General features: G+C 39.9%; 2 protein-coding genes across 7 annotated transcripts in view; one reads left to right on the forward strand and one right to left on the reverse strand.

Annotated features, from left to right (window-relative positions):
* The window catches only part of dis3l (DIS3 like exosome 3'-5' exoribonuclease), a 45,202-nt gene extending 37,516 nt beyond the window's left edge, over positions 1–7,686 (forward strand). For 2 of the 3 annotated variants that reach the window (XM_069911312.1, XM_069911311.1), the window contains 2 exons: positions 2,420–2,594; positions 5,524–7,685. In XM_069911312.1, the coding sequence (XP_069767413.1) occupies positions 2,420–2,594; positions 5,524–5,820 (472 nt within the window). In that variant the 3' untranslated portion in view covers positions 5,821–7,685. Of the gene's footprint in view, positions 1–2,419; positions 2,595–5,523 lie in introns of all 3 variants that reach the window. The other variant, XM_069911310.1, reaches the window with a different exon arrangement.
* Positions 6,431–25,761, reverse strand: part of tipin (timeless interacting protein) — a 36,214-nt gene continuing 16,883 nt past the window's right edge. For all 4 annotated transcript variants that reach the window (XM_069911316.1, XM_069911314.1, XM_069911313.1 and 1 more), the window contains exons 2-9: positions 23,182–23,257; positions 20,427–20,578; positions 19,593–19,683; positions 17,293–17,368; positions 14,729–14,851; positions 12,236–12,299; positions 9,210–9,410; positions 6,431–6,775 (exon numbers count right to left, since the gene is read on the reverse strand). In XM_069911316.1, the coding sequence (XP_069767417.1) occupies positions 6,516–6,775; positions 9,210–9,410; positions 12,236–12,299; positions 14,729–14,851; positions 17,293–17,368; positions 19,593–19,683; positions 20,427–20,556 (945 nt within the window). In that variant the 5' untranslated portion in view covers positions 20,557–20,578; positions 23,182–23,257 and the 3' untranslated portion in view covers positions 6,431–6,515. The remainder of the gene's footprint in view (positions 6,776–9,209; positions 9,411–12,235; positions 12,300–14,728; positions 14,852–17,292; positions 17,369–19,592; positions 19,684–20,426; positions 20,579–23,181; positions 23,258–25,761) is intronic.

Consider the following 25,761-nt stretch of genomic DNA (forward strand, 5'->3'; position numbering starts at 1 on the left):
ACAAAAATCTCTTACTGTATCTTGAATATATTTAATGAGGCAGCCTCTACTGGTTCCTTCGGCAGAGATTTTCACAAAAAATCAGTCAGGATTTTGAAAATATTTGGTATGTATGTGTACTTTTTGATCATTGAAACTAATACAGATTAACACTTTAAAATTAGATACATGAATAAATATTGCATACAGGTATTTCTTAACACAGTACAACTCCAATTATCCAAAACGGTATTCTCAGAAATTCTCATATATCCAATTTTTTAAAATTTCGGATAAATGAGCACGTCCACAACAAACCAGAAATCCTCATTTATCCGAAATTTTTTTTGGAGCCAAACTGGTTGAAAAAAAATTTCACTTGACATGAAATTAGAATTATTGTCTTTGGTTCAGATAATTCCCTCCCCTCTCTTTTTCCATTTCTTCTTTACCTTCCCTATTGACTTTTCTCTCCAACTATTCCTCTCAAACTGCATGCCACTTTCTACCAGCCGCAAGCCCTTGTCCGGCTGGCTTCATCAAGGAGAGCGGCCTCCCAGGCGGAAGTGGGGCCTCTGATTCAGTGGCGTTGCCTCCCCTTCCTCCTCTGCACACTGGAGCTCCCCTTGGGCTACTAGCGCAGACGCACACCAGACTCCCCTAAGCTTAAGTGAAGATTTGGAGTTGGGACTCTGGCATCGCCGTCGGGAACTCCAGTGACTGGGGAGACAGGAAGCCACCAACTCGCCAGTGATTGTTCTACCAGCCCGGAAGCCTTCCCGGGGCTCAGTGATAGCGGTGGGAACATATTGGGGATTAGTGATGGTGGTTGGGAGATCTTGGCGATCAGCATTGGAAGTTGGGAGGTCTCTTATTAGTGGCCAGCATTTATTTGGTGAGAATTAAACATTATTTTAATACTTTAAAAACCTTCCCTGTTGTTTAAACATTGATACAATTGATTTGTTGTTGCAACTGGGCTGTTTTTTAAAAATGACCAGTTATCCGGAAAAAAAAAAGTTTATCTGGCGTAGGCCCGGTCCTGATCATTTCAGATAATCTGAGTGGTACTGTATTTATACATTTTAATAACAAATTATACATGTAAGTTAAAAACATGTATGTAATATTTTTTCATGTCTTGCGCCTCTCAAACATTTGAAATTTATCATGTGTGGCTCTTAACATTAAGCAAGTTTGGCCAACCCTGGTTTAGGAAATACAGAAATATACTGGATGCCAAGAAATGTGTATGGCTCAAAGGGGCGTGTGAGGGTGATTTTTATTGAGTATCTTTCACATTCTGTATATTCCATTGTGATTTACAACAGTTTAAACATTTGTTACTGTTTTATAGGCAAATACAGCAGCCAGATTTTGAATTTTGCTTGTTTGTTTTCATCAACTGTAAAACAGATAAAGATGTATGCTCAATGTTCCCTCATCAGTCAAATTCTGCAACCAAACTTGAAAGTATAACTTTGAATCAAAGCAGCTTGCATCACACCTTTAGGTCATGCATTCTCCAGCATCCACACTTTTGACCTTTGTCTCATGTTGACCAGAATTTGAGTCGATTAATTTGATCGAGGTCTGAAAAACGTGGGCTTGGGGGGGTAGGGATCAAGAGGCTAAACAATTGCCCAAGTTAAAATATTGTGGATTTAAGTCCAAGAGGAAACAATGTTGGCATACTTGCCTAACATTGTGTAAAGGTGCCATCTTTCAAAGGAGACCTCACATGCTTTCTCTGGTGGACAGAAAAGATGCCATGACATCTCAAAGATTAGCTGGGGGTTCTATGGCCAAAATCTATTTCTTAACCAATAGTATTTAACTTCAGGACAATTTTACAGCTTGTTGTATGTAAATTAGCGGAAGTAATTTTTGATAGCTGTAGCTCAGGTTGCCAACGGATAGAACAGGGGTCTGTGTTGTGTCAACCCACAGACACTCAGTGACTCTCTTACTGTAAAGGGTGCCAGCTAATACTAATGGCCACTCTTTGTCTGCCTTACAGCAGATTAAAGGAAATTTTGTGTAATACTACATTTTATGTTTTGGTCTGTGACTATAAAAGAATCTTGAATCTGAATTATATTTCAATTTATTTACTCTAAAGGCATTGGTAATTGTAGGCATTATATAAATGGATGTTTCTTAGAACGAGTGAAACAGAGCATTACTTGGTATATGGAACTGGATGGGCTTCAGTGGTGGAGAATGATTCAGTGTCAGTAATTTAGCTAATAATGGTTGGGTTTTCTTCTGTTCACGATGATTCACACATATCTCGCATCCCCAATAGTTATTTTTAAAATCATCTGCAAGCTGACAGCAAATTGATTTCTTAGATTTTTTTGTTGATTATCTTTTTCACTTCATATACCCATTCAAGTAATATAAAAGAAAATGAAGTTATTCACTGTGTATAAACTAGGTATGGGATAAAAGCTCCAGCATTCCTAAAGAAGAGAGATGGGCTTGTGATCACAACACAGCCTGATGGATTGTGTGAATGGAATCCTGGCACTCTCAGACGCCTTAGAGACAAAATTATCTCCACTACAGCTGATGGAAGATCAATTACCTTCTCTCTCTTTGACCACATCACAGTAAGTATATGATTGGAGAACTGCAACAATTTAATATTTATATTTAGACCTAAGCACATTTACAGGCCATTTCGACTCAAGTCTGTGCCGCCTAATTTACACCCAATTAATATGCACCCATGTACATTTCAAACAGTGGGAGGAAACCAAAGCCCCTGGAGAAAACCCGTGCAAACACAGGGAGAATGTACAAACTCCTGAGAGAACGTGGGATTCTAACTCCAGCCCCGATCGCTGGCGCTGTAATGGTGTGCTAACCGTGCCGCCAAAGTTCCAAAAATATTTGTATTTTTAACATTTAAGCTTTGTTGGACAATCCCCCAAGAATATTCTCTAAGGACTGCTATGATGTCTCCCTAACCAAAACTACATCTTTCTTACCCCCATCTGTAGCATCTGAATCCTGGAACATTTGTAAAATGTTTCTCATCAACTTCCTCGGTAATCTTAATCAGACTACATTAGTACATTGTACATTAGTACATTGAGGTGTACACCAAACTTCACCTTTTATCCCATTCATCCATCTCTGCAAATTAAAATGAACTTGTTTTCATCTTTCCTCTTCGGAGCGTTTGCAGCCTGAACCAAAATCATCTGCAGTATTTTGCTATTCACAGATATTGCCTGACTACTCATTCTTTACAGCCCTTTCCTTTTTTTTACTTCAGATTGCTAATATCTGAAGATTTTTAATTTTTTTTAAACATGAGACTAGTTTACTTAGACATCCTGGTCACAACCTTTTCTCTTTGCTAACTGGGTAGCAGGTGCACAAGTCTGAAAACCAGCAACTAACTGTCAGACACTTGTAACATGAACCCTTTTCACACTGGCTAACTTGTAAATTGGCTGTTCAAAGAACCAGTTGAAGAAGGCGTTTTTGCTGCTCACACTGGACTCCTGTTAACCAGTTCTCGGGCATCCCAGTGGTGAGGGGCACTTATTCACCAGTGACACATTGAAAGATAGAAGACCTGCCCTCCCAGAATTCCATGTGGCAGAGAAATTCTTCCATGAGTGTTCCATGCATACAGCCCTTTCTGTGCTCCATTGAATTCAGGGAAGCCAGGTCCACCATCGCTCTTCCTCCTTCCCTGCTTCTCAGAAATATCTATCTATCCTTGATTATTATATGTACCCATTGTGTATGCGTATTTCATTTCCACTGCAACTTTCCCATGGTCTTTATAAATTGTGCATCTTTGTTTTACTGCCGCTACCACATTCCAACGGTCCTTTAAAAAATTTATATAGGTTGGCACAATAACAGAGGCTGAAGAGCTCCTTTGTGGTTAACTATGTTATTAGGCATGATTAATTTTGTTTAAATACAAGATCATAATACATAATACCTTTTTAACCTTTTTACTTCACGTTCCTACACTCACGCAAAAACATCAACGCTTCATACTTTGTTCCTGTTTAGTCCATGTCCCTTTCACACTGGGCTAATTGGCTCACGGGTCAGGTGATCCGAGAGATGATACATCTTACCTAGCGGTCCATCCCCAGGATGATTTGGTGCCTGCGTGGCGATTTGCAAGCGTTCGCACTGGCTCTTTAATCGGTATATTGGTCATCAATTACTAGGATATGGTGCCGATGTAAAAGGAGCTATGGCCTGCTCCAACACCAGAAGAGAAATGTCTGCATTATTTACAGCAAGTCACCTTTTTTTCCCCACACACTGGAATTATTGTGAATATTTATTCTCTCTCATGTTTTTGGTCCCTTAATTAATTCAATTAGTTTGCTGTCAGTTTTTCTTTACAAATACCTGTTTGGCTGCAGCAAATAAGAATTTTGTGAATATGTGCATTGTATGACAGTTAACATCACATTTAAGTATCAAATAGATAAGAAAATAAATGGCTATTATAGTAGAGAATGAAGATAGGAATTCTTCTATAAAGAGATTACATTCCAAGAAAATGTTTTGTTAAGCAAATAAATGTTCATAAATCGGAACTTCTACATTTGTTTCAATGCAGAAGCCCAAGTGCATGCCAAAGCTCAAGAATCTCCATTTTAAAAATTCTAAATAGTTTTTTTTTAAAAAAGGTATACAGCCCCTTTGGGAATCAGTAGATGCCAGTGAATTTTCTGGTTGCTTGAGATTGCTTGCATGTTGGAAATTTGACCACGAGGGGGGCACCAATTTTAAACTTTTGTTTTTTTACCTATTTATTCTCTGCAATTTTTTTTGCCAGGTTGCTGTAGTTAAAAATACATTAATACAACTTTAGAAACAAAATATTTTATTAACAATTAAATCTGAAAATTAAAAATTCATATCGTTGATCCCAGTCTTAAGAGATGGTCTTGTGATGAAGGATCATCTATAATGAAGAGTTCAGAAGAGAAGTGGCCTTGTGTAAATGTAAAAAATTCCTGGATGACCTTTCCGATAGGAAAGGGCGCAGGCTGAATAAGAGGATTGATTCTTTGGAATTCCTCACCTCCGAAACCAGGGGAGGCCGAAACTTTAAAGTCAATAGGGAATGAAGGAAGGGTTATAAGGAGAGGGTGGGATGGTGAATGTGAGGCAAATTGGATCAGCAAGGCTTACAGAAGGGCAGAGAAACCTGCCCTTATTCAAGCCTACAAAAATGTAGGCTTTCAGAGCATGTGCCCTGAAACCAAATAGCCCACAGAAATCCACCCATTCTTAACATTTATTCCCCTTCCCATCTAGCCTTCTATGCCTCCACACCAGGCGAATCAACTCTTGGTTCAATATTATTGTTTATTGGTGGCCTGCCACCTATATTGCAGAGTGAAAGAACTGATGAATTTCATTTGTGTTTGAACCTTCTGGGACTCTGAGCTGACTCTTAACTCATCTGCTTAGTTTAGTTTTTGATGAGCGTGATCCTTCTAATAACTGACTTGTTTAATTTTGTAAACCTCCTTTGTGATCAAATAGGTAAGAATCTCTGAACTTTCATCCCGGTCTCACCCTGACAGCATCAAACTGGATGTCGTTAGCAACCAACCTCACACCATCACTGGCATAGAACCCGCACACTCATCAAAGACAAACTTGGTTCAGGATGTCATCAGATCTGCTGAAGCAGCTCAACTTGTCCAAGAGAATGAAAAAAGTATATCGATCAGAGATGAAGATAGAGAATATTGTCAAACCCAGGGAAACAGCCTCTACTCCTTGTTGGAAGAAATCAAGGAAATGGCTCTTCTTGATGTTACAGAGCAAGTATCCTAGTTGAGACTTTGGGTTCAGTTCAAACATGCACAACTTTTTAAAAAATGGTAGCACATGACTGGTTTTTAAAGAGTATTTGATGGGATGTTTATATTGGAGGTAATCAGAAACAACTGGTTATTTCAATTAATCAAACAGGAATTTAGTTTGATACCATATCTGAAATTGTTGAAAGTTTTCAAAAGAGATGTTGAGGTTTGTTGTTTTGAATTAGCTGTACATATTCCAAGTTTTATGTTTGGCATAAGTTTTTAACCATTAATATGTCAGCCTAGCAGGGTTAGAAAACATGAAATGTACTGCAGCCAGTTATTTTTTAAGGACCTAATAAACCACTTTCTGTTTGCTGCAAGATAAAGCCTATTAAGTAGCTTTTCAAACACAAACCCTTCAGGAACCTCAGATTGTTGACCTCTGCCCAAACCCACCAGGAAACAAAACTTGGATTGTGGTTCATAATGAGACATTAGCTTCAGTGAGTCTTATCCTCCCCAGTGAAGCTGGCAAGAGCACAACTAAGATTATACTCCCAACTCCCTTTGCAATACAGTGATTTAGTATTGAGTAGAGGTTCAGAATCTCTCAGGTGTAACTGCCGTCAAAACAAAACTTGCATTAATTTCTTTACTCCTACCCTAAAATCATAATCCTATGACCAACATCTCAGCTGACATTCAAACATAATCTGTCGAGGATTACACTCGGTGATCATCTCCATCCAGTCTCTTAACATCTGATGCTGCTTCAGAATTGTCTCGTGGTTCAAAAGAGTCTATCTCTTCAAAGTCATTTGGAGTTCCCACAGCAAGGTCGACTTCTGCTGCATTTTGAAATTTGCTAAGTGGTTCAGAAGGTGCAGCTTCGGTCGCTGCTTTTGAAATGTTATTTTTTACATTTTCATCTTCAGTTTCTTTCGTTTCCATGGACCGACTCGAGCACTGGGAATCCTCGTGATCTGAAATAATGGGCAGAAAATGTTCATGAATAATCTGCAAGCAAATGTTAGTTCCAGTGGTCATCTCTCTAATACTTGTTCTCAGTTGAGAAATGGCTCTGTTGGATACTGAAGAATTGTTCAGTGGGCAGGCACTAAATCTTAAAGTACAAGCATTATTGGAGTATTACATCTGGAACTTTTAAATTTCATTTTTGCATGGTTTAACAAATAAAATTGAACTGTGGTGAAAGAATAAACGAGACTAGAGATGCTGTAATTTGGAGCAAAGAAACTGCTGGAATTGGATAGATGCTTGAGCCTCAGGGAGAAAGGAAACATTTTGTGGCATGGTGGGAAGATAGAGCTATGTGGAGGAGGCTGGGTAATGGTTTGAAGCAGACAAAGAGGAGGGAGGGGAGAGGAGTGATCAATTGTGACACAGAGGCTCCCAGTTCTTGAATCTGATAAGGTGAAAATGGAAGAGATGATGAAACCAGATGGGAGAGGAATTCAGCACTTGTGTATCTGCGAGAGTCATCTACTCCAGTCGGTGCTCCCATTGCGGCCATCTCTACATCGGAGAGACTGGCCGCAGGCTGCGAGATTGCTTCGCTGAGCACCTTCACTTTGTCCACATCAATGACTGGGAACTTCCAGTGGCCAACCACTTCAATTCTGCGCCCTGCACTGACATGTCTGTCCATGGCCGCCCATAAACTGGAGGAGCAACACCTAATATTCTGTCTGGGCCCTCTCCAACCAGAAGGCATTAACATCGACTTCTCTGGGTTTCTAGGTTCTGCCAGACCACTCCCTCTCTTCCCCATCGCTCTCCCCTTTCCTCCAGTTCTCCAAGCCTTTTCCTCTCAGTTTTCTCTTACCCTCCCTCCCTTATCTGTGGGCCAGTGCTCCTCCTCCTCCTCCTCCTCCTGCCCCTCCCCCCCCCCCCATCATTTTATTCAGGCTCTTGTCTGGATTTTGCTCATGCAGTACCTTGATGAAGGACTCAAGCCCAAAAAATTATGCATCTTTTGCTCACCTACATTTGTTCTAATACAGTGAGTAAGTTGGTGCTGGAATACAGTACAAATAGGGTTCATGGTGATAGAACAAGCTCCATTTGCGATCTCCCCAGTGGACCACTTAAGAATAATTTCTCTTTTTGAGTTCAATTCCCCTGTAATAAGCATTTTGAGCTTTCCTAAGCACTTGCTGACATGCAGATTGGCCTTTTGTGAATCATGCAGTAGGATACCCAGATCCCTCTGCATTTTGTCGTCACTTGGATAATAGTCTTTATTTCCTGCCAAAGTGGACAATTTCACATTTAGTTGCACAGAAAATGGAGTATAGTTTATTGATAGAAGCAAATAAATGTTGATATTTAAAAGCAATTTAAAATACTTCATATTGCAAAGTGATGTCTCTATTCTTTGAATATTATTGTGAGACTGCAAGTCGAACTGAGGAGACAGACTGGGCCTTGATGGAATCTCTTAATGTATAATAATCCCTCGGTCCTGCAAGATTTCAGCCTGGTTTAATCAGATGTTCAAAACCCCAACTTTTTCATATCAGCCCAAATCAGGAGAATGTGTTCAACTAAATTTCAAAGGAACGCAATTGAAAAAACTATTAAAATATTTGTTGTTAGACAGGCATGACACTTAACATGGTTTAAAGTTAGTAAAACATATTTTGAGTAAAATGTCCTCATAACAGGGGCAGGAGAGGAAGTGAAAAGCACTTTTAAGATTAGGCTATTAGTATGTTTTGCTCCACAAATTGCTGCAAGCTCTATCACCAAAAACCACATTGACCAGACATTCTCGTCAGCACCAACTTAATCACTGTGTCATAGAACAAATGATAAGGAACCACACTTAAAGGTTGGTAGATTCCAATTCCTCCGTGTATGTACGTGACTGATTGAATCCTCCAGAGAAAGAAGATAAGACTAAATCCCGCTGTTGCCTTTTCCTGCTTTAAACAGTCGTTTAAACAGATGTTTTGAACATTTGATTAAACCAGGTTGAAACCTTGCAGGACCGAGGGATTATTATACATTAAGAGATCCAATCAAGGCCCAGTCTATCTCCTCAGTTTGATTTGCAGTCCCACAATAATATTCAAAGAATAGACACATTCTGCATCATACATTATTTTTAAACATCACCTTGGATATGAAGTATTTTTAAATTGCTTTTAAATATCAACATTTATTTGCTTCTATCAATAAACTATATTCCATCATTTTCTGTGCAACTAAATGTGAAATTGTCCACTTTGGCAGGAAATAAAGACTATTATCTAAGTGACGACAAAATGCAGAGGGATCTGGGTATCCTACTGCATGATTCACAAAAGGCCAGTCTGCATGTCAGCAAGTGCTTAGGAAAGCTCAAAATGTTTTATTGCAGTAAATTAATTTTTAAAAGCACTTAATACTCACCATTGGAGGGGCTTTGATTTGTCAATTGGAGTCTTGCTTGTCGTCTCTCAAGTGCAAGCTGTTTGTTCCTTTCGATCCGAAGCCGTTGTTCCTCCGAGAGTGTGTTGGGGCCAGGAGCTGATTCTGAAACTGGCTGACTGGGCATGGCATTGAAGGAAGTCTCAAAATTATCACCTTGGAGCCCATCCTCATTCTCCACAACTGTAAATGCAAATAGTTCATTTCAGGAAAAGATTTTTGCTTATGTCAATTTATCACGATTCTCAAATTAATTTTCTGAAAGCCTTCGTGAGTTTATTTTATTAACTTCGATATCATGAAAGTTTTTTAATCTGCTATATTAACATCAACAATTCACCACATCTACCATTGCAGATTGTTTTTGCCTTCAGTAGAGGAAAAGCAACAAGTATGTGTATAAATGGAGTAGGACTGCGTTAACTCAGTCTTGATGCTCAGACCCAAAAGCTCACAGAAATTCAACGACATGCACTAACTTCTTTGGGGTACAACAGGAGCTACCTGATGGCCCGAGAACAAAGTGGTAATGGATCTTGCAAATTTCAATGGATAGAGATAGACTCTGACTGAATACATAAAGTTTAAACAAAAACCCCTATACATCTCACTTACATGGGGAATTTCAGGATTGAGGGACAATATTTTAGAATTAATGAATTGGTCTTGGTTCACTTTTGTTTAAGAAAGTCAGCTAAAAAGTTCTGACCTACATTCGTGTTGGGTAACGTAACAAAACATGAACAGAAGAAACAATGGCTCAGAGATTGTAGGGAAACATCAGCAGCAAATGCTGTGAAAATCTGTGGCAAATTCAAATGGATCGTTTTTCATGGGAAAGAAAGCAAAAAGTATGAGGTAATTTAGATACAACTGATGCTACAGTCAAAGCCCAAAAATCCAGACTTCTCAAACTCTCACAGAAGTTGTGGAAATTAATGAATAGATTTATTTTTGTACTTTGTATTTTATATGAAAAAATATTTTGTTAATATACATATCAAAATTTACCTCCTCTTTATTCTCCTTAAATTTGAATTTTAACAAAAAAAAATAAAAATTTGAATTTTAAAAGTACTGCTCGATAATCCAGAAAATCTGGACTGACCCAATCACCAAGCAGTCCGTCCGGATTTTAGATTTTTTTTTACTGTATTTATGAAATTTTATTCAATTTTAATCTTTGTTTTTTAATGTAAAAAATGTTTTGACATCCAGTTAAGAGAATGGGTAGTATCTTAAAATTGATATTTTCCCTTTGTACCAAAAACTCCTTCTGTACACGACCATCACTCCTCACCTCTCACCCGTATAACCAATTACACTCTGTCGACAACCAGAACATCACTGCAATAACGTGGTCAGCACTAGATGCGGACAACTTGCTGCCACTGTCACCTTCCAATCTTGAGAGACAAGAAACTGCAGATGCTGGAGGAACTCAGCAGTTCAGGCAACATCTGCCCAGGGACTTGAACAGAAATGTTGACTACACCTCCACAGGTGCTTCCTGACCCGAGTTCCTCCTCCAGTAGCTTGTTTTTTTGGCTTAATTTTTGATAAGCCTGGAATCTTAAATTAGAAATTGTGATTGTAGCAAGACCCTGTTGTTATTAAGGATCAGTTGGAAAAGTTTATCAACTGGTTGGCATTTCAAGTACCCTGAAAGTAACAAACATGGCCTCTGACCTCCCATCAACTGAATACCGGCAGCCAACATCATAAAGGATTCCCATTTTCCTGGTCAAAAGTAGAGAAGGTACAGAAGCCCAGCATCGAATTTCAAGAACCGTTCCCCCCCAATGGCTCAGGGTCTTGAATTTTATGAACTATTTCCGGATAATAAAAAGATGTGTTTGCATTATTCTACTACTGAACTTTTTTCCTTGCACTGGCTAAATGTGAATATTAAGGATAAATATCACATTACTGTTTTGGGTCAACGTACCCATTCCCAGGCAGTCATTTGCACAGATTTGCCTAATACACCGACCATGGAAAAGCCCCTATATCCTTACTGCGTGTGTCAATCTACAAATAGTGACTTTAGGCAAGGTCATCATGAACAGACAGCAATTTAAACAGATTTTAATTTTAACGAAGTAATATACAGCAGGAATTCATCATCTCAGACTCTGCATGCTTGCAGCAAAGCAACACCAAAGTGGTTAAGTATTAGAGATGTGGACCATTAGTTTAAATTCCAGCATAACAGCCATACAATTTAATTTTGTTGTCTAATCTAGATTAAAATGCCAATAGCAGATCTTGAAACCACAGGTTTATTGCATTATCCCATCTGGATCACCAAAACCTGTTAAAGGGAAATCTATCCTTGTCCAGATGAGGCAACAAAACCCACTAATCTAGCTGACTTAATTATCTCCTAACACTTCTCAAAATTGAGGTGGTCTTGAATTTAGGAAGCCCCTGCCAAACAATAAAACTGATGGCGTGAGGAAAGAGGAAGAAATTAGTTCTCTTGTTTAATTCTGCAAAAACACCCGTCACGAATCAACATGACAAACTCCTGTTGTACCTCTTGGCGGTCTCAACATGTTGCAAAAGTACAATTCAATAACCGCACCTTTATATACTGCATAGGAAAAACCATCTAATAAAATCACTTATTCAACAAGAATAACAACATTATACCACTAAAATTATTGTGCAAAAAGCCACACAAGACTCAGCTATGGCAAGACTTGCAACCTAGAACCCGAAGTCATCTGCAATTAATAAAAATAAATGTTAATATACAAATTCTTTCCCATTACAAACCTCAACAAAACTGAATTCTGGACATTGAACCAGTTTTACTCTCAAGCAAAATTGAGAATTAAATAAATAATATTACCAAAAAAAGAATCAGAATCTGGCACAACCAATTCAAGGCGAGATTTTGCCAAAACAGCCCTGAAAAAGGGAAGCAATTGTTTTCTTAAGGAACAAAATTCTCCAAAGATTAAATTTAAACAAATATCAGGGGGGGGAAAAAAAATACTTGCCTTCATTAGAAGCCAAGTCTTCATTAGTTATAGGTATATCAAGTCTAATTTTCTTCAAGCAGGTCTGAAATGCAAATTCAATGGATATAAATTACCAACCTTAACATACTGAATGTTTCAATTCATGAAATACTATCCATTTACAGGTAAATACGAACAAACAAACAAATAGTGCCTGGGAATTTGATGGCTTAATGTCATATTCATGCCTTTTGACCCAATTTTCATTAAAAACAAAAGCTTAATGAAAAGCAGAAACCCACTTTGTGGTTTTGAAATTTTCACTCTAAACATCTAAAGACCTTGGATATCACATGCAACTCGATTTCCTATCTGAAGGGACAGAACAAAAACAAGTTGGTTGCTCTATTGTTTAATCACGGTTACAGGTCTAACAAGATTCTAGTGATGAATCTGTAAAAATGTACAAGGAGACTGCCCAAACATCTTTAATGAGAATGGATTTGAGAATGCCTAAGGCTTTCATAGATGATGGCAATTTAGCTGGTTAAAGTGAAAGGGGAATATCAACACAATGGTAAATGCTAACAGAAAACATAAACCAAAGCACACCAGAGCACAAGGTTTGTAGATAAATTTCATTATAGAGGCTCCTGTATCTACAGGAAGGCCTTACTAGGCCATTTCAGAGAGCCCAAAAGTTGAGATGTAAAGGCGGAGAAACTCCGCCAAAACACATAATCATCTACCTTTTTTGAACGTGTAGAGGCGGTCTCCGAGCCGTATATTTCAACCCCTCTCCAAGAGGGATAATCTCCACAGTGCAGCCGATTAATCTGAATGTACAGCCGCGCTAAGTGGCTGTTTAGGGGCAGGCTGATGATGTCATCAGCCTACGACCCATCTCCCCACTCAACCTCTCTCCCTCCAAGTCAAGGGCAGCGGGAGTCCTCGGGGCAGTGGGGGTCGGCTGGTGTGGGCTGGGACAGAACAGTTTCAGCTGCGTGGGGGATTATGGGTAGGGAAGACGGCCTTTGCTCTGCCACGTATTTATGACGAGTAGTGCTACAGCACCAGTCGCCCCCACCGCTGTTGGATTTGGAGGGTGCTACGAGGTGCCTCTGGATATGAATGGGATCCTGGAGCAGCCTTTTAGGGCTGCTATCTGAAAGCTAAGTTCCCATTTTTCCATCCGCTCTGTAGATGGTCGCAAGGCGGAGGCCTGACATGAAATGGCCTACTGAAACCACACAGAAAGGGTGGACTGAGAAGCACTGAGGCCCCACTGCATTCTACAAATCTAAAACATGCAAATCTGAAATAAAAACAAAATTCCTCAGCAGGTCAGGCAGCATCTATGGAGAGAGGAAGAGTTGATGATTCAGGAGGACATTCATGGATTGTAATGCAAGGCCATCAAATTGAAACATCATAGTGCCTTATCAAAATGATGAGACTAAATAAATCAGCCAGCTAGCTAATGTTTCAAAATAAACACAGATCAAAGCAGATTTGTTGACAAGATTCTTCTAATGTAAGTCGGAAGGCAGGACGGTTAGCGCAACGCTGTTATATTGTAGGATTCAAACCCCGGTTGCTGACACTCTCTGTAAGGAGTTTGTACATTCTCCATGTGTTTGAGTGGGTTTCCTCCGGGCATTGTGGTTTCGTCCCACTGTTCAAAACGTACCAGGGTTCCAGGTCAATTGGGTGTAATTGGATGCCATGGGCTCATGGGCTGAAAGGGTCTGTAACCATGCTGTATGTCTAAACTAATTCTTTTTTAAATTTAAGAATTTAGAAACCCAATTTCAAGACATCAAATGTAGCTAAAAACACACAAACAAACAAATTATAACTAGTCTAATTTCTCACAAGTGACTTCTGCAATGACCTAAATACAAAATCAAACATATTAAATGTTGAGCATCTACAAAAGCAGAAAATGCTGGAAAGACTCAAGTCAGGCAATGTTTGTGGAAAGATAATGTTAACATTTCAGGATTTAGTGATTATTGTTAAAAAAGGAAACACACAAGTTTCCACAAAAAGCCAAGATATAGTGAATAAATTATCAGTTTTTGTGATATTATTTAAAAGATCAAAACCTCATCTCCAGGAAAAACTCCATACTTTTCTTAAAAATTCCTTGCAAAGCAGATATTTTAATGCCTCTTACAAAATCTACCTCCTCTGATATTTCTCTCGTATTTCAAAATGGCATTTCAATCCATCATTTTCTGATAAAAGGAACATCTGGCTATGTTAATACTAATTTATCCTTCCGCTACTAACAAAGTAGCTTCAGTTGTGCATTGGTCACCATAGAAACAATTTTAATCACTCTCCAACCACCATTAACCAAATGCAATCCAGGAATAGATGTAATCACATCAATACCTTCTGGAGAAATTTCATGCAATGTTCTATCCCAAATATAAATGTTTAATGGCTGATTACTGCTTTAATAATCTTTGACACAAACTAATCCTGATAAGTAATGTAATGGAAAACTCAAACTGTAAGGGTTACCTGAACTTCTTTTTTACCACCCAAGGTTTCTACTTTAGCAATGAATTCTTCAAACTGTAACTTGGGGTACAGCCGGTGAGCCCAATGTTCCATATGCCACAGGAGAGTCTTGACATCTTCACTCTTACCACAAAGGAGATGGAAAAGAGAGTAGAATAAAAATAATTTTAAATGTTTGCTCTAAACTTGGCAGTTTAATTTCTAGGCAGTTACATCAGTAAACATTGCACTGGACAACAAGATTTTTCAAAAGGTTTGGTTCCTGAAAAAAATTGGGGTTTATAATAGACAACTTCAAGCTGAATACAAAGATAATTTCAGATTTGAGGTTTCACTTAGGAAGTTGGAGAATCAGAAATGAACTTTTATTGAATTTAGCCTGAAGCATTTCCTTGCCACAAATGTAACAGAATGTACCACAGGTGTTGCGACATTGACAAGACATTTCTGCTGTATTGAATCTTCCTGAAGACAATATGCTATGCTATTGCCTGAAGAGCATGTGCATCAAGATACGTTTAACCTATAATCAATGTAATGCACAGCATCGGTGTATGTGAGCTGCTTTTATAACCTGTCTGCATCCTGACAAAGCATGCCCAGGCCGAAGACAACTTTTGCATAGCACTTGTACTGCGTGCATTCACAGGCATGTATGAACTGACCAAAACAGCTTTTTTTGTGGGCAGCGTACAAGTAGACTGACAGGAAATCACAAAAATAGGTTACATTAAAGGTACGCGATAAGAAAAATTTAAGGTGATTCTCGTGATCACCAGCCCAAAATCCATAAAATACTTTCAAAAGTGTTCAGGATGGAAAAATCTTCATTGTCCTGTGTTGTTCATAAATGTCTGACTCAATTGTCTGCATTATTCAGGAGCAAATATTCATGAAATAGTTGAGAGCTCTAAAAAAAATTACATCATACTTTCTTCTGCAAATAGATAATCTTGAATAAAACATGGTGTAGTGTGGATCATGGAGGGTCATGTGGGCTCTCTGGAACCTGGGAATGTGGATTGTGGAAGGTCATGTGACTTCTGTCTGGAACCTAGTCAGAAGTCACAAATTCTGCCAATCAAGTTTGGACTCCATCCACCCATTAGTGCACACCTGACCACTGGCCCCTTTAATTACTTAGTGATTACCTGGGCCAGAGCCTCCAGCTTACTGTACTATAAAGACCACCTTTTGCAGTAGCTCTTCCTCTTTTGCACTTCGGTCCGGAGACGAACCCTGCTCCACTCCAGATCTTGAACTGGGGACAACGCTGGAGTTGTTAGTAAGGTGTGCCCTACACAGGGATCGGGGCTGTTAGACAAGGAATGGTAGGCAATATATTGCAATCCTTGGTGGTTACAAGGCTGTACACAGTTGCTAGTACTGGTAGTGTTAAGTTCAGTATGACTGGGTTGTACTGTGTTTGTATGAGTGTAAGCAGTTGCTAAAAAGGGTAGTGTTATTGATTACACTTTGTTTGGTGATTGAGAGTACTGTTGTAATCCCCTCATGTGTACTTTAATAAAGATCCTTCCTGTGTTCAGCCTGTGACCAGACTCATTGTTCTTTGAACCCACCAAACTTTTCCCTTTCCATGTCTTCTTTGGCTTGGCTTTGCGGACGAAGATTTATGGAGGGGTATGTCCACGTCTGCTGCAGGCTCGTTGGTGACTGACAAGTCCAATGCGGGACAGGCAGGCACGGTTGCAGTGGTTGCAAGGGAATATTGGTGGGTTGGGGTTAGGTGTTGGGTTTTTCCTCCTTTGTCTTTTGTCAGTGAGGTGGGCTCTGCGGTCTTCTTCAAAGGAGGTTGCTGCCCGCCGAATTGTGAGGCGCCAAGATGCACGGTTGTACATGTAGTACATGGTTAACCCATGATCAAAACAGTAGCTTATGTTTACCATTTTGAAGTCAATTTATGCCGTTTCTCATTGTTATTGTTTGATGAAAGATGCACTACGTCTTATGCAGAGTAATAAAATGAACCAGATACAAAGGATATTGGCTTCCTGTGGGACTTGCCCCCTACAGGGTTAACAATACAAAGAAGAATTCAAGCACACATATTTAATTTCCATTTCCAATGAATTTTCCCATTGCAACCAATTGGTGTTCTATCAAGAAACTGCTACATAATCAAAATGTAAACACATGTCAGCAATTTTGCTTATTGGGTGATGAAATTTCATATCGGAGCAGGTGTACAGTGTTCTTACCACATATTAAAGACATACACGTGGGACAGAATAGCAACAATAGCATCTTGTATCTGTATAGCATCTTTAAAACAGTAAAACATCACAAGATTTATATCAAACAAACTGACGCAAGGCACATAAAGGAATATTAGAATAGATGAGCTAAGGTTGAGGAAAATTCTGCAAGAAAGGAAGTGGATTAGGATGGGAAGTCCAGGATCTGAGGCTCAGATCTCTATTGACAAGGACAGGGAGTTTAAACTGAGATCACAAGCTGATGTAGGTAAACACATCCAGTGAGATGAATCAAGTCACAATATGAACAACTGATTTTTTAGCAAGTTCAAGCTTTTTCCAGCCTACCTCATGTCCTTTGCCTTTAAACCGGACACCGTCAAACAGATTTCGTAAAGCTGGCAGTCCTCGGTCAGAAGTCAACCTTGAATACACAACAGATAAGCAATATCTAGTAAAACTGGATGGTGACAAAACTTTGATAAAGGATTTTGACCCAAAACATCAATGAATCGTTTCCTCCTCACATATGCTGTTCGACCCAAGTTCCCCTAGATTGTTTTTGTTCTCCAGACTCCAACACCTGTAACAGCAGATACATCACTTCCACTGGTTGGTGACCCAGGAATATACCCATGATCTCTCTACTATTCTTTAACTCTTGAACAGATTGTTTCTGATGCCATTGCACTACCCTCTCCCCATCCTCTTCAATTAACTACCTTTGCTGTCCTCCTTTTTGCTTCTTAGTTCCCTAAACTCCGCCTCTGGGACCTCAACCCCATTTTTTTCCTATTAGTACCTACTGACTCACAATTCTAGGAAACCATGTCTGATCCGGACCTTGGTTGCTGTGTGTAGTTTTTATGTTCTCACCATGTTTCCCCACATATTCTGGTTTCCTCCTAAACATATGCTGATAGATAATATGGTGACTGCAAGTTACCCCTTCATGTAGATTAAAGGCAAAATTAACTAAAGCCAAGTTAATGAGCACATGTGGAAGAATTGACTGTGGGGCTGCAGGTGAAAAAAGGGGGTTGCACAAGTCTGCAGACATTGAAGAACTGGAACAATCCATAAAAGTGCCCTGGAGTTCAGCACATCACAGCATCCATGGAAAGCAATAGGCAGTCAACATTTCAGGTCAAAGTCCCTCATCAGGGATGCTGAATACTAGGCAGAAGCCCAAATAAGGTGGGGTTGGGGGCTAAGAAGTGCTCTCTGATTGGAGGAAGCAAGGGAAAGGGTGGGGAGCTGGATGAAGGTGTAGGGTGACAAGAATGGGGGAAAAGGGGATTGGGACTGATGAATTACTCTACTTCTTTCTACAGTTGTATGAATGTTTGAGTTGACCTGTTAAGACTGCCCACAGATGAATTCTTCACCTTACAGCAGGCATAAAGTGACAAATAAACTTAAATTAGTGGAAACATCTCAAAAGCAACCCTGTCCTGATATTTTATGTTTGGATAACAAGATCAGATAGATGGATCTAAAGGCCAAATGACCTTCTTCTGTGCCATAATAAGTAAATATCCAATACGACAGTTGACATATTCTGTAGAAAAAAGGCACAGCATCCTCACTGAGCGCTGCGCAATCAACAGAAGGTGTAGGATTTCCAGCGCAGCTTCTGACCTCGACATGCCCCAGAATACTTCCTGTTTTAATGTGGATAACCTGGTATCTGTATGCAATTACACAAGTTTGTGGTTCTGATTAGATAATGCCTCATCTATCAGGGAAATCTCTCATGTCCTCTGTAAATACTGTCCAAGAATTTTCCCTAATCTCCTGAGGAAATATGTTCGGTTCACAGTCCCAACTGAAAGATACAATTCCAACCATGCAGTATTCTGTTAGTAGAGCGCCAACCTACACGGGCTGATTATTCCAGGTAATTTTTACTCTCAAGGTTCATATGCAATAATGGGAGGAGATGCAACCACCAGCATTTCTGAAGTAGTATGCAGTAAACGGAGTCTGGGTTATAACCCATCATACCCCCATGTCCAAGCACAGGTCAATTTCACCTTAGCTCCTGCCATTACAACAGCTGGCATTGGGGCAGCAAAGTTTTAACCTCCCTCAATAGCACATGGTGTGCACAATTCCCTGCTGGCAATAATATGGCAAACAATGCACTATTTGTCATCACCTGAGCAATATCAATTCATGATTGTGGGCCAGTGAAAGGCAAGGTGGATGTGAGATGGGAGTGATGAAGAAACTTGGGCAGACCTGGTCTTAACTGGGGAATTGTGATCTTGCAAAGTAATCCTACGAGTCCATAATTTCAACATCAAAATCCTATTGCCAAAATACCTGGAATATATATCAGCACTGAGGACTTCCACTCTTTCGTTCAATGTGAGATGCCCTTCAAAAATAAAGCAGAGTTTTCTGGAAGTGCTCAGCAGATCCCAAGACACAAACCACTTCTCTCCAAACAGATCCTGATTGGGCTGTTGAGGTTTACCAGAAATTTCTCTCATTATTTCTGAGTTCCAGCATCTTACTAAATAACTCTGATTTGGTTTTTAAATTCTCAATATGCTAGCCAATGCCTGGGGACTGGTTCTAGTTGTGGGCAGCAGTTATAGGAAACAAAGCATCCACTTTAACATAGTTCAAAGCTTAGTTACCGCTGTGCATCCAGTTTCGGCTGTGGCCTTCTTACACTTTTCCTTAGAACTACAGGCTCCTTAGATTGAGTTCCCTCTTGTCCAGCTTCATCTGAAGAACAAAACATAGATAAAATAATGTACATTACCATAATGGCTAGCCATCCAATAGTCTAGAGAACACATTCAAATCCTTGAAAACCAGTTTAAGAATTCACTTTCACTTTGCTATGCAGATGGACTAGAAACCCTTTTACATTTACAAAGCAAAATAACTGCAGGGAATTGAGAAACGTGTGGTGGATGGAAAGCACTGGATCACTCTCCAAGTCTGTTGTGTGGACTAAGAAATCCATAAAGACTCAACAGCCAGAAAGATTGGTCCTCTTAAAACTAAAGGAAGCAGATCACAATTCTCCAGTTAAGACCATGATCTGCCCAAGTTTCTTCATCACTTCCTCACACCCACTTTATACTGGCCCAAAATCACAAATGGATATTGCTCAGGTGATGACAAATCATATACTGTTTGCTGTAGGATAACACTGTGCAAGCCCAACAGGCGATGGTGTACATCACTTGCGAAGAGCCAGATATTTCCACAAGCATGCAATGTGTGAATAAACTCCATCTATCAATCAGGATTTAAAATCCTTTGCAAGATGCACAGAGTGGCAGAGTGAGTAAACTACATTCTGGTCCACTCTGAATGAATGTACTCAGAATATAATCAGAGAAAAGGTTACCCTGGGGAAGAACTGCAAAGTACCGTGGAAATTTTCCACCTGAACACGGGTTTAAAGTAATTTATTAGTTATCTACAAAGCCAAGTTTCATTTTAAACAACTGACTCACCTCCCTCAGCAAAACCTTCGCCGTACCCCTGGCCAGGGGATGATGGAGGAGGAAGTGGTGGAAAAATTTCATCTTCTATTTCATTATTGTCAGGGATATCGAACAACCCATTTTCCAAAGGATCACTCATCACTGCAACGGGTCCTATCCCCCTTAGATCAAAATGAAAGCCAGATTAGTAAAGTCAAAAGTATAGTAAAATCTGTCACACATCATGAACAACCTGACACTCTGTCAAATACCTCAGTTAATGTCATGTCGGCCTGGACCCTTCAAAAACTGTCCCAGACGCTCAAGCACCGTTCTGGCGTTAGCCCATGTCTTCCAGCTCCAGACTGAACCCTCGAGCACTGTCTTGGCGATAGCCCGGACCCTCGAGCACTGTCTTGGCAATAGCCCGGACCCTCGAGCACTGTGTTGGCATCAGCCCAGATCTTTCAGCATTGTCCCAGTCCCTCAAGCACTATCTTGGTGGAACTTCCAGCACTGTCCCAGAACCAAGAGCACAGTCTTGGTAACTCCTTAGACCCTCCAAGCACTGTCCTGGCATCAGCCTCTAAGCCTTCAATCACTGACCTGATACCGTTTGCTATGCTAATCCTTCACCAATTCATTGCTGCAGATGACTGTAGAAACCAAGTCATTGGGTTTATTTAAGATGGAGGTAGACAGATTGTTGATCAGAAAGGGAATCAAGAATTGCGGAGAGTAGGCAAGAGAATTGGGTGGGAAAGCATAGTAAGTCAGTCATGATGGAATGGTGGGGCAGACTTGATGGGCCAAATAGCCTGATTCCACTCTTATGTTTTGTGTCTTTATTCTCCCATCTTTCTCATCAATTCCTCACAGACCTTTGAAATCTGAGATTCAGATTTCCGATTTCTTGTCAGAGAACATACATGGCATCACGTACAACCCTGAGATTCTTTTACCTGCAGGAGAGTCAGAATGACCACATATTGGTGGTGCAATAAAACTGTACACAATATTCACATGTAAACAAATTAACTGTGCAATACAGCGGGGAAAAAAAATCAAGTGAAAATGTAGGAGTCCTTAAATGAGTCCCTGATTTAGTCTATTGTTGAGGAGTCTGATGGTGGAGGGGTTGCAGCTGTTCCAGGACCTGGAGGTGTGAGAATTGTAGCACCTATACCTCTTTCCTGATGGCAGCAGTGAGAACAGAGAATATGTTGAATGGTGTGGATCCTCAATGAAGGCTGCTGCTCTCTGAAGACTGAATTTCCTGCAGACGTTCTCAATGGTGGGGAGGTTTTTGCCTGTGATGTCTATAGGCTGTGTCCACTACCTTTTGGAGACCTTTACACTTGGGGGTAATGGTGTCCCTATACCAGACAGTGATACACCAGACAGCATACTTTCCAACACACATCTGTAGAAATTTGCCAGGATTTCTGATGTCATACCATACCTCTGCAAACTCCTGAGGAAGAAGAGGTGCTGACGTGCTTTCTTCATGATGCCATTAGTGTTGGAGCCAGGAAAGATCCCCTGAGATAGTGACTCCCAAGAACTTAAATTTGCTCACCCTCTCCTCCTCTGATCCCCCAGAGGATCGTATTCCTCTGGTTTTCCCTTCCTGAACTCAACAATCAGATACAAGCTTTGGTAACATTGAAAGTGAGGTTGTTGTTGGTGCACCATTCGGCCAAGTTTTCAATCTCCCTCTTGTACGCTGACTCATCACACATTTTAATACAACCTACTACCGTGGTATAATCAATGAATTTGTAGATGGTGTTGATATCATACTGAGCCAGACAGTCAAAGGTGTAAAGTGAGTAGAGCAGAGGTTTAAGAATGGACCCCTGTGATGCTCCAGTATTGATGGAGATCGTGGAGGAGATGTTCTTACTAATCCTCAAATTGTGGTCTGGAGGTGAGGAAATCAAGGATCCAATTACACAGTGGGGTGTTGAGTTCCAGATCTTGGAGTTTGCGGTTCAGTTTTGAGGGAATGATGGTGTTAAATGCCAAATTGTAGTCTTGGGTACCGGTACGATTGCCGTCTTTTTGAAACAAGTGGGTACCATGCCCTATCGGAGTAAGATGTTGAAGATATCCGTGAATACATTGGTAAGTTGATCAGCACAGATTTTTAATACTTGGTTGGGAACTCCATCTGGACCACTCTCCTGAAGGCAGCCCGTCTTGGACAGGATACAGACAGGAAAGCATCATCAGGGGTAAGCAGTGGTTCTTTCTTGTTCTTTTGGTTGAATTGGGCATGGAAGGCATTGAGTTTATCTGGGAGTGAAGCTTTCTCCAGATTCTGTTTTGTAGCAGGTTATGTCATTTAGGGTGTTCCACAGCTATTGGGTATCCTTCGAGGTTTCCATTTTCATCCAAAAACTCCACTTCACCTAGGAGATGGATTTACATAGGTCATACCTGCTCCTTCTGTAGTGATATGGATCTCTGGATTTTAAATGCCCGTGATCTGGCTCTCAGCAGGTTCCTGATTATTTTATTTTTCATCCAAGGCTTCTGGTTGGGGGAAAACCTTGAACGATTTGGAGGGGATACACTCATTCACAGCTGTTTTGAAGTCTGTGATACTCCTGGTGTAATCATTCAGATCCTCAATTGAGCCTTGACCACCCAATCTGCTGACTCAAGGAAGTCTTACAACCGTTTTTCAGCCTCCTTCTAGCTGTCCTGATTTCCGGAGCCTCACTTTTTATGCACTGTCTGTATAACGGCAGAAGGAGCACAGAAAGATGATCTGACTTACCAAAATATGGTCTCAGGAAAGAATGGTAGGCCTTCCTTATCTTGGAGTAGTAATGATCGTGTGCTGATGCCCTGCCCTAAAAGAAAACATCAGTATTATCTCAAAAAGCCAAACTAAATCAAACAGAGTCAAATTGGTTTCATGAAAGGTAAAGTATATTTGACAAATTTGCTGAATTCTTTGAAGATATGACAGGGAGAATTGATAACAGGAGACCTGTTGATTTGGATGCCAATTAGAATTCCAAATCACATTTGAAAAAAGGCTAGTTCATCAATTAATAGCCTAAAGTATGGAGAAAATATTAGCTGCCACATAGAAAACCGAGTTGGAATAAATGGCTTATTTTCAGTCTGGAGAAATGTACCTAGTGAAACACCTTGGGGTCAGTTCTTGGCCCTTGAATGTTTGTTATTTACTTTCAGTAGTGAAAGAAGAAACTAAATGCAAGGTTTTAAAGTTTGCCATGTTATGAAAATAGGTGGTAGGGTACTTGTGATGCAAACATCTGCAACAGGATAATGACAGAATGAGTAACTGAGGTTTAATGTAGGGAAGTGAGAGACAAAAGGAATCCAGATACACTGCATATCTAAATGGAGAGAGATTGGAAATGAATGCAATGCAGAGGGTTCTCGTGCACAAACTGCAAAAAGCTAACAGGCACATTCAACAAGGCAGCAAAAGGTGACTGGAATTTAAGGGTGAAATTGGTTGCAGGCATACTTGGAATTGGTGAGTACTCAACCAAAATACTATATACATGTTTGGTCCCTTTATCTTAAAAGAAAAATATGTAGAAATACAAGTGGTAGTCCAAATTAAATTAAACTGGCTAATTCTTTAGATGAGATGCTTGGACAGTGTGGGTTTAAAAGAATAAAATTGCAAGTTAATGACAGGGTAGATGTAGAAATGTTTTCACTGGTCAGAGAATCAGGAAGAGGATTGCGGTTACAAATTTAGTGGTTGATTATTTAAAACTGAGGTGCTTAGAAATTTATTTTTTCAAAGGGGAGTGAATCTTTGGAATTCTCAGTCCCTGGAGGTCAGATCATTCAATATATTTCAGGTGGATATACATAAATATTTGAAAGTTTGCTGAACTGGCATGAAATAGGAGTTGAGGCCAGTGATGGTGGGCCAGGCTTGAGGGGCCACGTGGCCTACTTGTGCTCCTATTTTCTTGTATTCTTGCATGTGTATGGACATGCACTTTGGTAGAGAAAAAATAAACAGGCAGATTGTTTTCAAAATGGGGAGAAAATTGAAAATACCCAGATGCAAAGGGATCTAGGAGTCCTTATGCAGGATAGCCTGAAGGTAAACTTGCCAGGCTGAGTCAGTGGCAAAGAATGCAATTCATTTCAAGAATACAAGAGTAGGGATGTGATGTTGAGGCTTTATAAGGCACTTGTGAGACCTCACTTGGAGTATTGTGAGCAGTTTTGGCCTCCTTATTTAAGAAAGGATGTGTTGATGTTGGAGAGGGTTCAGAGGAGGTTCACAAGGATAATTCCAGGAATGAAAAGATGATCACATGAGGGGCATTCGACAACTCTTGGCTTGTACTCGTTGGAATTTAGGAAAATGCGAGAAATCTCATTGAAATGTTTCAAACGTTAAAAAGCATGGCTAGTGTAGATGTAGAAAGGTTGTTTCCCAAGGTGGGAGAGTCTAGAACATGAGGCACAAACTTGAGGATTAAAGGGTGTTCGATTAGAACAGAGATGCAGAGAAATTTTAATTAAATGGTGGTAAATTATAGACAGTTGTGGAGGCCAGTCATTGGGTGTATTTCCGGCAGAGATTGATGGGTTCTTGATTAGCCAGGGTATCAGTTGTGGGAGAAGGCCAGGCAGCGGGGCTGAGTGAGAAAATAGATCCGTTCATGATTAAGCAGGTGGGGCAGAATAGCCTCTTTCTACTCCTATGTCTTATGTATCTCATGACTACAAATCCTTTTTGTTCTTGTTACTTGTCCCATGGAGGCTCATTGAAACAGTTGTTTATAACTATGGAAAATATCTGTACAAGCTAATTTACCCTTCCAGACCAGACCAATTTTGCTACAACGACTGAATGAAGAAAAGAAACAAAAAGTGACCCTGATTGCTCCCCTACTCATTCTGATGAAAGCTCACCAACTTTGTCCCTTTTTCTTTTGATATTGCCTGACTCAAGCATTTCCAAGGTTTATTAGATTTCAACCAACTGAGAACCAGATATTCAATGGCCACATTGAATATGGGGATCCTTTGTTTTTTTGAATTAAAACTAATGATTTTGGATTGAAAACAAAAGGTTTGAAATTTTAATCATTAATTTCATCAAAAGTTTAAAATCAAATTTAAAATTGTTCCTGCCTCTTTTAATGTACCGGGGGTTGAAGGTTAATTGGACGGCATGGACGACAAAAAGCTCAGACCAAATAAATGGCATCTGGTGAAGTAAACCAATACAGTTTCTATCATAGGAGGTTAAAGTACTCCAAAATGCAAGCTGATGAAAATAAAAGAAAACTTTACATGTTGCTCAAAATAAATAGTCATGGATACAATACTGTTCAAAATTATAGTC

This window comes from Narcine bancroftii, chromosome 14 (assembly GCF_036971445.1).
Source record: "Narcine bancroftii isolate sNarBan1 chromosome 14, sNarBan1.hap1, whole genome shotgun sequence".
NCBI lineage: Eukaryota > Metazoa > Chordata > Chondrichthyes > Torpediniformes > Narcinidae > Narcine > Narcine bancroftii.